The 12,804-nt window shown below is 38.3% G+C and overlaps 1 protein-coding gene across 2 annotated transcripts; it reads left to right on the top strand.

The window, feature by feature from the left end:
• The first annotated feature begins 1,328 nt into the window (after positions 1–1,328).
• pkd2 (polycystic kidney disease 2) lies at positions 1,329–11,885 on the top strand. Of its 2 annotated transcripts, none has more exons than XM_085164216.1 (15): positions 1,329–2,326; positions 2,746–2,859; positions 3,524–3,657; positions 4,423–4,673; positions 4,775–4,999; positions 5,765–5,993; positions 6,078–6,248; positions 6,370–6,551; positions 6,638–6,758; positions 6,866–6,964; positions 8,407–8,528; positions 8,642–8,759; positions 8,909–9,069; positions 10,530–10,677; positions 11,069–11,885. In XM_085164216.1, exons 1-15 carry the CDS (start codon positions 1,906–1,908, stop codon positions 11,276–11,278), a joined length of 2,706 nt encoding a protein of 901 aa, XP_085020342.1. In that variant the 5' UTR covers positions 1,329–1,905; the 3' UTR covers positions 11,279–11,885. The 2 variants fall into 2 exon arrangements, with proteins under 2 accessions (XP_085020342.1, XP_085020341.1); XM_085164215.1 differs by having other exon boundaries at positions 1,332–2,326; positions 8,906–9,069.
• Positions 11,886–12,804: the final 919 nt, after the last annotated feature.

Consider the following 12,804-nt stretch of genomic DNA (forward strand, 5'->3'; position numbering starts at 1 on the left):
GCATGATTTCTGACATTTAACTCTATCTTTGATTTTGGGTTTCCCAAAAGTGGATATTAAGCACCACCATGTGGTCAAACAGGCTTAATGCCTGTTACTGTGGGACATTTTTCTTTGCTGGTAACAGAAAAAAGAAAGAAATAATAAAAACCTGCACAAAATGTAGGGAAAGGTTAAAAATAATTAATCTTGGTTGCTCGGTGGTTGATATATGTGTTTTGTCACTGACGTAAATAGAAAAAAGCTTGATTTAATACTTTTACAATGTTTCTTAAAACAGTTTGGTTTACTAAATTTAGGTGAAGAGGCAAAGTTTTGCTGATTTGATGTTTTAAAAAATATATAAAAGTTAAAGTAGAAATAATTATTTTGTAAGATGGGTGACTTGTACATTTTAAATATCTACAATCTGGAAATCAGACAAGCTTGTTTTTTTAATATCATACATCTTTCTTTTTAATTTAGGATGCATAGTGCAGAGAAAGTCAGAGCCTGATCATCGGTGCATTATACATATAATACCTCCATCATCATGGCTTACTAGAGTGCTGGAAAGACACAAAATAAAAAATCTGAAGTTGCATTTTTTTTAACCTCCAAAGTATTGAGAAAATTTTTTTTGCATAATGTTTGGACACGTGAAACACATAACACAAATTAAATTATATAGTAACCAACAAAATGGAGAGCAGACGGTAGGTTAACATCATTACCTAACTAAACAAAATTACTGAAACCATGTTTGTTAGTGGAGTTTGTTTTTAAATATGTGCTTGAGATTTTAGAGTTGTTGTTACACCCATGTATAACTACAGAAACCCAGTGTGAAAGCACATTATTACCAAAGGGTCAGTTTGACCAATTTACGGCCATGATCATGCATTTTATTTAGAAGCTAAAATGCAGCAGATCAAATATAGTTCCCGCTGATTTTGACGGTTTTTTTGTTTTGTTTGTTTTTTTGTTTTGTTTTTTTGCATGTGGAGCACTGAAATTTCTGACCTCCTGTCAGTACGCTCCTCTTAGCCCAGTGCCTTGTTGCCATAGCAACCACAGACCCAAACACGGAGCGCTTGTGTAACTTTATAAATAAAACCTGTATTACATTTTCAGTAAGTGCAAAGCTTACTGGTCGTTAAAAGAAAGCTAAAAAAAAAGTTTTCAAATACAATTACAACTTTTTTTCAAATTCTGAATTCTGGGTTTTACTAATTAAATTCAACCCTACACCTTCTAGCTTTTACACGCTGTAAATCCAAACAGTGAAATCTTGTTAAGTTTTATTAAGACATTGGGGTTAAAAAAATTAGATCAATTTCATTAAAAAAAAAAAAAAGTTTCCCTTGTGGTATTTTCCATCCTTTACTGCGACGCCATGACTTCTACTGTAACCCGAGTCCAACCCAAGGAGTTTTTTGGGGGAAGAGTAACAAGAACAAGATGGCTGTCCCGGGATGAGAAAACTATCTTCTTTTTTCACGTAAACACGGCATTTAAATGCGGCGGACAGTTCAGTCCAAATACCTGTTTATCTAACAACTTTAACCACTTTAAAGGCATCACTTTGAAACGGACGTCGTTTTTCACGGGACTTTTCGGGAAGTTTCTAACGGTTTGTTGAGGGTGGAAACTACTGCATTAGCTATGAGGAGCAGAACATCGTTACTGAGATCTCTTTACCGTGAATTTTACGCACACGGCAAGGTTTTGTGATCTCATTCAACTGGCCATTTAACTAATTTTCTGCTTTATTTGTTTGGTTGTTTTTAAGGCGTTTAACAGTTTAGTTTGTCACCTCTGAAAGCTTCAGTCGCTGCTGTTTATGGGTAACATTTAGCTTTTTCGCATGCCCGCACCATATTATAATAATAAAATACATAAATAAATAATAATAATAGCTGGACCATGAGTTCATCTCGAGTCAGACCCCAGCAGCTGCCTCAGAGCCAGGCTGCTAGGTCGGCAAAGAAACTCGACTCAAGTGAAGGGATAGAGATGGAGAACATCCAGCATCAAGACCTCGGTCTCGGTGGAGTCGTAGGCACCCCGTCCCCACCTTCGCGACAGGCGTGGAGCCGGGATAACCCGGGTTTTGAACCAGAGGACGAGATCATGGAAGCAGACTGGCCTCAAGCGAGTCCCGGGAGAAGGTCGGCGTCCACGGCCTCCGGCAGCAGCTGCAGCAGCAGCGGTCTGGGTAGCTACAACCGTGGGGGCAGCAGCACCAACATCCCCCGAGGAGGACTCTATCCAACCCCGACTTTGGAGCAGCAAGACAGGCATGGGCACCCCAGCTGTCTGAAGCAGATACTCCAGAAAATCAGAAGTAGGTGACGATTTTCATTCTTATTGTAAAGAATAACGCCAAAAACTTGTATAGTTCACTAACAGTCATGCTATTTTTTTTACTAAGTGTTATTTGTGTTTTTACTTTGTAACTGTTAATAAAGACGATGCACGCATAATAAAACACAATACTTCGTCCATTAAAGTAAGGAATCACATATATGTTTGAATTCTGTATGACCACCGCTTTCTTCTCTATTGTTATCAGTAAATCTGAGTTTAATAATTGCACTATTATTGTCGTGATGTGTCATAGCCTTTATTTATCTCATGTATATAAGGATTTATGCAAAGAGGGAAGCCTCAAGTGTTGTCACTCTTCTAAACTTTCCTGAGATAGTTGCACATTTAGTCTCTGTGTAAATGTTGCACGTTAATAGTTAACTGTTTCCTTTGTAGTTCTGTGGGGCACAGAGCTGATGGAGGAGAGTGACAACAGTCGAGAAAGATACCTCAGGAATGTACTGAGGGAGATGCTCACATATATCGCATTCCTGATCACCATCTGTATCTGTAAGTAAACATGCAAGTCTTGTTGTGTCCTTTGGGAGTAGTTCCTCAGAGGTGACTTATTACTTTGATCATTATTGAGAAATACTTTGGAGATCCCCCTGATAAATAGCATAAATTAAGCTCCAGATAACAGTTGTGGACTGAACTGAGAGTGACTCATGGACAGCTGTTTAAAATGTGGCATCTGTCCTGTAGCTGAAAATTTACTTTCCATACTCACAGCTTAATGAGTCTGGCAGAAAATCTAAATTCCAGCATTTGTCAATGGGCATAAATTCAAAAAACAGCACAAATTTCAAATGGCAAAAAGAAGTGGCATGTTTGGGAAGAAAGTTAAAATAAAAAAAAAGAACTCATGGTAAAGTTTTCCCTTCTCTCTTCTCTGCAATGAAAAATGCCAAAGTGTGGTTTAGGGTGGATCAGGAAATGATTTCCTGGCAGACACCATTAAGGCTTATTTTGCCAGCCTGAGCCCGACTGTTAAAAGCATTTTCCATAACTACTGAAAAACTGCAGAGAATAATAATGCATTACAAAATTAAAAGTAGATTCAGCCTAATTTTGAATTAGAGTGGATGTCAGAGTGGATGTAAATTGTGTCATTGCTGCTGGTGCTAATAGAAATTTCCTTCTCTTTCCTGTCATATCCTGATTTGTTCTGCAGTGACCTATGGGATGGTGAGTGTAAATATGTACCATTACACCAAAGTCATGTCTCAGCTTTTCCTGGACACGCCACTGTCCGCCGGGGACCCCTCTACTTTTAGGAGCCTGTCAACCATGGAGGATTTCTGGAAGGTAAAGTGTAACATTCATCCTGTCGTCGATGTCTTTTACTTTTCTGCAGTTTTCTTATCATTTCATAACATCTCAAGAAAGGAAGGTCATGTTTAAAGGAGTACTTTAAAGTCAACTTTTTCAACTAATGTTTATTTGCTCCCTACTGACCAGATGCATTTGAAGTTTCTGATTTTGGTGATTTGGTGATAGTGGTGATTTTAATATTCATGCCTGCTGTGATGCTAAATCCCTGGTCAAGGACTTTCTAAATGTTATAGACTCTTTTAACCTGACACAGTGGGTCACTGTCCCCACTCATGAAAAAGGACACATACTGGACTTGGTCCTATCCCAGGGGTTGTATTTGTGCGTTACAGAAATATATTACTCGTTTAACAGCTTCAGTCGTCGTTGTTGTTTTTATTCGTTGTTGTTGTTTTTATTGCATCATTGTCGTGCATTTTCCTTGTTTAGTTGCTCTTTAGTTTGTATAGTACTTTATGCAGCATGAGCTGTTGGAAATGTGCTATAAAAATAAGTTTGACCTTAACCTTTAGTTTGTGTAAGAGACTTTAACTTTCAGTTCATATTTATCAAATGCATGTGAGTGTGGTGTTGATCTCATCTGTGAACTATTTCTTTATTTTAAAAGTGCATGGCAGTTTTAGTCTTGTGAAGTTGGTGTCCATCAGTTCAATCACTGCAAACTTAGTAATAAACCACACTTTTGATTACAGGAATTAAAGATCTTTCTTCATGCCTTTGTCTGCCCTATATTCTCAGTTCACAGAGGGACCTTTCCTCAATGGCATGTACTGGGAGGTGTGGTACAATAATAAGAGCTTGCCAGAGAATCAGAGTCTTATCTACTATGAGAACCTCCTTCTTGGGGTGCCACGCCTCCGACAGGTCAAGGTCCACAATGAGACCTGCTCTGTCCATGAAGATCTGAAGGATGAGGTCCAGGACTGCTACAACCTATACACCCTGACCAATGAGGATACTGCCCCCTTTGGTCCCAAGAATGGAACCGCGTAAGTTCATGAGTTTAAATTGGTTACATAAATATGTATCATATGGGATGCAGATATATTACTATCTACATCCTGTATGTTTCTCTCTTGGCCTCTGTCAGGTGGTTGTACACCCCAGAAAGCGAGATGAATAGCAGCAGTTACTCAGGTCAGGTGTCTAAATATGGAGGTGGAGGATATTACCAAGACTTGTCTCGTATCAAAGAGGAGTCAGTCATCCAGCTGCAGATTCTGAAAGATCACTTGTGGCTGGACAGAGGCACTAGGGCAGTCTTCCTCGACTTCTCTGTCTACAACGGCAACATAAATCTTTTCTGCATCGCCAGGTAAGAATCAATAGCCTTGTCATAAATTATAATGTTGGGTTGTAACAGATTTATTGAGCTGAAACTATAATAACAAAACTACAGATAACATACTTTGAAATCATTATTATAGTTAAACGTAGGTACAAATATCTTCAAGAAAATGCCTAATTTTAATGTTTTCTGAGTTTGCTACTGAAAATTCACAATTTGAAAATAAAATAAAGTAAATCTAAAGTAAATTTGCAGTTTTAATTGCAGAACAGAATAAATTTACTATAGACCCCTCTTTTCAATATATAATTTTTTAGATTTTCCTCTTGTATGACTGGACTATTAGTTTTAAGGTCTTTATAAGCAGAAAATGGTGAAAAATGCCCTCAGGTCAAATTGCCTATTTTTGGATTCGATTTTTGAATTTAAACTGAATTTAACAAAAAGTAAAAAGCTTTTAGTATTCTGTTAACTGTTAACTGTGTGGTAGCATATGGTTATCACCCGGTGCCTATCCACATTACTTTGCTGAACCTCAATGGTGGTGACTAGTATGGATGTATACACATGGCTAGTCCTAAATCCAAGAAGGAAGTTGCTGAGGAAAATACTGACCAACTTAAATCTACTTTTCCTCCCATTGTTAGTGAGGATTAGAAAGCCTAATCATGCTCCTTCCTGACTTATCATCAGCCAGATTCTTGATTTACACACTTTAGTTTGATTTGTTTCCACAACATAACAACACCAGCTACCGTTGCAATAGCTGACTAAATGTGGTGCATTTGTCAGGTTGCTGGCAGAGTTCCCTGCTACTGGTGGCGTAGTGACCTCTTGGCAGTTCCAGACGGTGCGACTGATACGATACGTGTCCAGCTGGGACTATTTTGTTGGGATGTGTGAAGTGGCTTTCTGCCTATTCATTCTCTATTATGTGGTGGAGGAAGTGTTGGAGATCCGCATCCACCGCCTACATTACTTCAAGAGCCTGTGGAACTGTCTCGATGTTCTTATTGTCACAGTGGGTATCAAGGTTAATTTTAGGATGATTACAAATTTGATTTGATTTGATATTCACAGACTTTCACTTGTTTGTTTCTTTCAGATGAGTGTTGTTGCTATTATTATGAACATAACGAGAACAGCCATGGTTGGAAACCTGCTGAGAGGCCTGTTGGAGAACCACACTGCTCACCCCAGCTTTGAGCCCTTAGCCAACCTGCAGGTTCAGTTTAACAACATGGCTGCGGTTATTGTCTTCTTTTCCTGGGTCAAGGTAAAAAAAAATCTTCTTCCTTTACTTCATTATTCATCCAAGAGACCTTCAAGGAACACTTAGTGGAATTTACCAATGCAGCAGAGTCGACTAATGCGAACACTGTCTCACTTTCTCTCAGCTTTTTAAGTTCATCAACTTCAATAAGACCATGAGTCAGCTGTCCAGCACCATGTCTCGCTGTGCCAAGGACCTCATGGGTTTTGCCATCATGTTCTTCATCATTTTCTTGGCTTATGCTCAGCTGGCCTACTTGGTTTTCGGAACTCAAGTCAACGATTTCAGCACTTTCCAAGCCAGCATGTAAGAGCCTTGAAAATTTAGCTAATGAATGTAGGAACACCTCAGACCAGTGTTGTTTAAAATGTTTTATTTGTTTGTTTGCATAGATTTACCCAGTTTCGTATCATTTTGGGAGACTTTAACTTCTCAGAAATTGAAGAAGCTCATCCAGTTGTTGGACCTATATACTTTACAACCTTTGTCTTCTTCATTTTCTTTATTCTCATGGTAAGTAGAGAATCCACGTGATTTGTTAAATAAGTAACCTTTGTTCTGGGTTTTAAAATCAATGCTCAGTTATCCTACAATATTTTCTCTCTTTATTTTTTACATAGAACATGTTCTTGGCTATTATCAATGACACATACTCTGAGGTGAAGGCTGACATGTCCCAACAGAGGACTGAGATGGAAATGACAGACCTTATTAAGAAGGTATTGAACAACATTTCTATTTCATTGTTATTTGTCATTAAGGCAGATTTCTTTTATATTGGTTTTGGCTTTGATAATAATAATAATATTAATAATAAGTATAAGCATGTACACCTGAAAGTGTGATTTCTTGGGTGTGACTGAATCTTAACAGGGGAAACATTATGACACACTTTGTGGTCTGTTGTATATTTACTGTGATGTTGTTTGATGCTCATATTAAAGATCAGTTAGGCCATGTCCTCTCACCTGAGCAGGCACCTTGGAACGAATCTGGGCTGTTATGTCGAAGCTTGTATCTAAATAAATAGGGAGAACCATGACTTTCATTTCATGAGTTAGTGGGAAGTAAAAACTCCGGACATCAGAGCTGTGAATTTGGATGTGCCTGAGATGGGGGCGGGGCTTTAAAGCACAACTTCTGTCTTCAAAGAAATGCAAAGAGCAGCCAGTCACAAGAAATTAAGTTTCATAATGATGATGTTATGCGGAAAATGGGCAGACATCAGGTCTTGCTGTGGTGCATTCAAGTGTAAAAACTCTGCTTTGTAGTTTTAACAAAAAGACTGATGCTTTTCTCTTGAATCTATCTGAACCATGTGTGTAGTGTTGGGTGTGCAGTATTTTCTGCTTTTTTGTGAGGTTTTTCAGGCTTTCCTTGCTGAGAAGAAGTGGTAGGACTGCAATTATGTGTTTCTATCGCTGTCCAGAGGTGGCAGAAGTACAGACATTCTGTACTTAAGTATAACTAAAGAGTATTAAAAAATATTCCTGTAAAAGTTGAAGCATTGAGTCAACTTCTTTATTCAAGTAAAAGTAAAAAAGTACAGGCTCTAAAATGTACTCAAAGTAAGAAAGTAAAAAGTAGCTCTTTGAAGGACCTTTCTACCAGCTATTTTTGCGCTAAGCTAACTGAACCTTGTATTATACTAATGTAATTATAAAATAATATTAGTACATAGAAATACAAACTTTATTTCATTCTACATTGTATTTCTAATAAAGGTACTCAGAGTATAAAAAAATATCACTATTTTCTGTTTCCTCCATTGTAGAGAGTGACTTTGCCTCTAAACTAGAAAATTTCCATCTTTGAGTGAAGTTAGCTCTTTCTTTTCTCTCCCTGCTGGACCTTTAATCAGAATCAGAATAACTTTATTGTCATTGTCACAGGTACAACAAAATTAAAAGTGGTCCCCGATCAGTGCATCTAGCAACACGCTGTATTTGTTTCAAAATGTAGGGAGTGAAAGTAAAAAGTTGTCAGAAAAAAGACCTACTCAAGTAAAGTACAGGTACCTGAAAATTCTACTTAAGTACAGTAACGAAGTATTTGTACTTTGTTTCTTCCCCCCTCTGTCGCTGTCAGTATGTTATGGAAGAGACTCATTTATATTACTGTAAATGTAATTTGAAATATTTCTCTGGTTTCCTTCCCTCAGAGTTGTAACAAAGCTTTGATGAAGCTGAGACTAAAGAAGACAGCGGTAGATGACATCTCAGACGGTTTGCATCAAGCTGGGGGGAAACTGAACTTTGATGAACTCCGTCAGGATCTAAAAGGGTGAGGAAACTCTATAATTCTGTTAAAATCCCTCAGAGTTGTTGTGCTCAGTTTGTTGAATATAACACTCATGCAGCCTGTCTTCAGTGTGTACTGTCTCTGAATTTGATCAGAAAGGGTCACACAGATGCAGAGATTCAGGCCATCTTTGCCAAATACGATCAGGATGGTGATCAGGAGCTGACAGAGCATGAACACCAGCAAATGAGAGATGACCTGGAGAAAGAAAGAGTGAGTGAAGCCACAAGCTTTTATTTTCACCATTTGGTAAAACAAGAAAAGAGTGTTATTTCAGTAACTGATCAGACAATCTGCACATAAGGGCAACAGTGCAGCCACAACAGCAGATGTTCAGTGTGTCTCTGCTCATACGCTAGGAGGACTTGGATCTGGAACGCAGTTCGCTGACTCGACCCAGCAGTGGGCGGAGCTTCCCTCGTACCCAGGATGACTCAGAGGAGGACGACGATGAGGACAGTGGTCACAGCTCTCGACGTCGTGGCAGCAGCTCTGGGGGCGTCTCGTATGAGGAGTTTCAATTGTATGAAGTTTTTTTTTCCTTCCTCAGATTTATCAGTAAATGATATTTAAAGAGATAATAATAATAAATAAACTGCTGGGCAGACTCAGTCGGTAGAGAAAGGACCATGGTGATAACTGGATGTAAGCATGGAATGAAGTCTAATTGATGACAGTTTTTGGTGATTGTGAAACATTGGAACATCCTGAAGTATAGGTTAAACTTGCGCTGCATGAAAACATTTTGTCAGGAACAAATAATTATTTTTTAAATATATTTTTTAAATATTAACCTCTTAAGCACCAAGCCTATCTGATCTCCTGCTTTTTGCCCCCATATCAGGGGGCATTGGGGCTTAAGAGGTTAATGAACACATAGTCATGACAGATTTCCTGAGACTGTTGGACAGACTAAAGACGAAGTTTATCGTCAATTCCAGAAACTAAAAAAACAACAACAACAAGCTGCAAGTTCAAGTTTAAAAATTCAAGTTCTAAGGACTTTAAACCAGAGTCCAGATTTATTACAGATTTGTTAACTGTCAGTATTTATTATAGTAAGTTAAATATTTCTTTGTAACAGTAGCTGTGTCTGTCAGTGAACTACAACTCTACTGTATTAAATTCATGTGGTTGATGACAATAAATAGATATCAATCAGGCATAACATAATAACCAGATGCCTAATATTGTGCTCCCCTATTGATACATGGACTCCAATAGACCCCTAAAGGTGTGGTGTGGTATCTGCAGATTCGTTATGTTCTGTTAGTCACGAGGTGTAGCCTCCATGAATCGGAGTACTTTGTCTAGCACATCCCACAAATGCTTGATTGGACTGAGATCTGGGGAATTAACTTGTTCAGTAATTTGAGCTATAGTAGCTCATCTGCTGGATCAGATCACACCACATGCATCGGGCCAGCCTTCACTCCCCACATGCATCATTTTGGCCTTACCATCTATCATCCTGTCACTGGTTCACATTGGGCCACTTTTGATAGTTACTGACCACTGCAGACCAGGAACACATCACAAGGGCTGCAGTTTTTGTCCAGCTTGTCCCTTGTCAGACTCACTCATATCTTTATGCTTGCCTATTTTTTGTGCTTCTAACACGTCAACTCTGAGGACAAAATGTTCACTTCCTCCCTAATATATCCCACCCACTAACAGGGGCCATGATAAAGAAATGCCTGATCGGTGTATATGCAGCACTGGACATTAGCGAAACTGCATCTGTATTACTGCAGATGTGTTACCATCGTCCCTTTGCATATCTGCCAACACGTGCTGTACACAAAGACTGATAATGTAATAATGATTTAATTTTGTCATCAGCTAAACTCATCAGCTAATGTTGGCAGGCAAAAATGGGTATTGTGTGTCACGTCGTAGTTTTTCACGCTGTTCTGAGTGATAGCAGCTGCAGCGCTATATGACATTTAACAACAAGAGAGAAAATCATTCTTTGTTGTGCAGGCTGGTGAGACGTGTGGACAGGATGGAGCACTCTATCGGCAGCATAGTGTCAAAGATCGATTCAGTGATTGTCAAGCTGGAAGTTATGGAGAGAGCTAATCTTAAAAGAAGAGACGTGGTGAGCAGGCTGCTGGATGGAGTCATGGAGGTGAGGTGTTAATATGTTATTATGTTAATAATGTTATCACATGACTGAATGCGTCATTTGTACTGTTGAATTATGACTGAATTGCACCCTGCAGCTCCCCTCAGTTGAGTTTTAAAACTATTCTAGCTTTTGGGGTTATTAGGTATTTTTTATTGTTTGGTTCATCACTCTCAGAGACAGTCACTCCCTTGAACAGTGATGAACACTGTGGTGAACACTATCGAACATTTAGGATTTAAGCAAGAGTCTTTTTTTTAAATACTTGCCTTACATTCAAGAAGAAGCTCAGAATGAGTTATTATAAGTTAACTGGATAAACTCATGAGATGAATACGTGTGGGTTGAGCTGACGTTAACATCGTTTGACATTTAATCTGTTTCCGTTTGTCAGGATGAACATCTGGGGCGGGACACAGACACACACAGGGAGCAGATGGAGAGGCTCGTCAGGGAGGAACTGGAGCGCTGGGAGTCCGATGATATGGTCTCACAGGTCAGCCACCCACAGCCGGCCACTCCTGTTGGCCCGCGGCCTCGCCCTTCCTCGTCCTTGTCCACCGACGGCCTCGACACAGGCGTGAATGGGAGCGGCCATGTGTGAAGACTTGGCATGCTGAACTCTGCAAAGAAACTTTATTGGATCCTAACTTAATATGTGGGTCTTTGTTTTGCAGCAGAATGTGCTAAAGCTCATGGAAGGTGTTTAACTTACTCGACATATTAGAGAGGAAGTCAAATGCACCTCACCTGGTATACACAAATGCACTGAAAGAGAGAGGCTGTCACATGCAAAGGGTCTTTACTCAGTCTCACGTATTATTTTGACAGATGACGAAAGGTAAACAAAACAGACAAGGTGCTGACTAACAGTGAAGGATTTAATCATTACACCACAGTATTACACACGCATGTACCAGCGAGCAAGTATATTCAGAATTCAGTGTATGATTTTAATATTACATGCTTTCGATCGCTGTATGCACAATTATTAGCATTTACACAAAAGCCCTTTCTATGAATAATAATGTTGCTGATTACTTTTTTCATCATTTTAATATGCAGTAGGTACAAGCGTGGCACTTCCTGTCACATTTACTCATCCTTCCGATGAATTAGCTTATCATTTTATGATACATATTGTAACTTTAAACAAACTTCGATTTGGAGTGCATGCAGTGTTCATGGGAAACCCATGCATTATTTTTCCTGTGGCTTTTTTTTTTTTTAATCTGTTGTGCCAAATAAAGTGTTACCAAAATACATCAGGGGGACTTTACTTGGTTTTATCTCACTTTACAAGAAAACATATATATAAAAAGAGAGAGAAATCACATATTATTATATGCAGTATTACAGATGAGTCATTATTTCAAAGCAGAATCAAATAATAGTCATACTGTCTACTGATCTGAACAGAAAATAAACTGCACCCACAAACTTCCCTGAGACTGGAGACTAGAGGTTTCTTCCTGTTAAAAGGGAGTTTTTCCTTGCCACTGTCTCCAAGTGTTTCTCATAGACGGTAATGTGATTATTGGGTTTTCCTTGTATTATTTGTTGGTCTTTACCATACAAATTAAAGCGCTTTGGGGAAACTGTTGTTGTGATTTGGTACTATATAAATAAAATTGGAGTGAACTGAAAAGTAGGCCAAAAGTCATTTTGGATTTGTCTAAGAACGAGAAAGTTTAGATGCAGCAGTTTTAGTACATTGACATTTATTTGCAAATAATGTTAAATTAAAAGATATTAGGTTTTCGGTAACCAAAATTTGGTTTGTACTTCAAATTTTTCCATATACACTGATTTAAAGTTACGCAAAAGTCCTTTCTGTGAATGCTAATTTCCTAAGTTTCCCAAGAACTATTTACTCTGGTATAAAATCTTAGTGCAAAATATATGTTTCTTATTTCAGGAGAATTTATATCATGGTTTTGGTGTGTGGTAACTACACTAAGGTTTATAACTGTATTAATAATAATTAATGCATTAATAATAATAAAAAAAAACACAAGACCAAAAGTTACATGAAAATCTTTATACATGGTATGAAAAAACTAACAAAGTATAAATGTATTACAGAGTTTTGCTTTGGAAAACAGATAAAGCCATGATGTAATGCTTTAA

This window comes from Neolamprologus multifasciatus, chromosome 6, assembly GCF_963576455.1.
Source record: "Neolamprologus multifasciatus chromosome 6, fNeoMul1.2, whole genome shotgun sequence".
NCBI lineage: Eukaryota > Metazoa > Chordata > Actinopteri > Cichliformes > Cichlidae > Neolamprologus > Neolamprologus multifasciatus.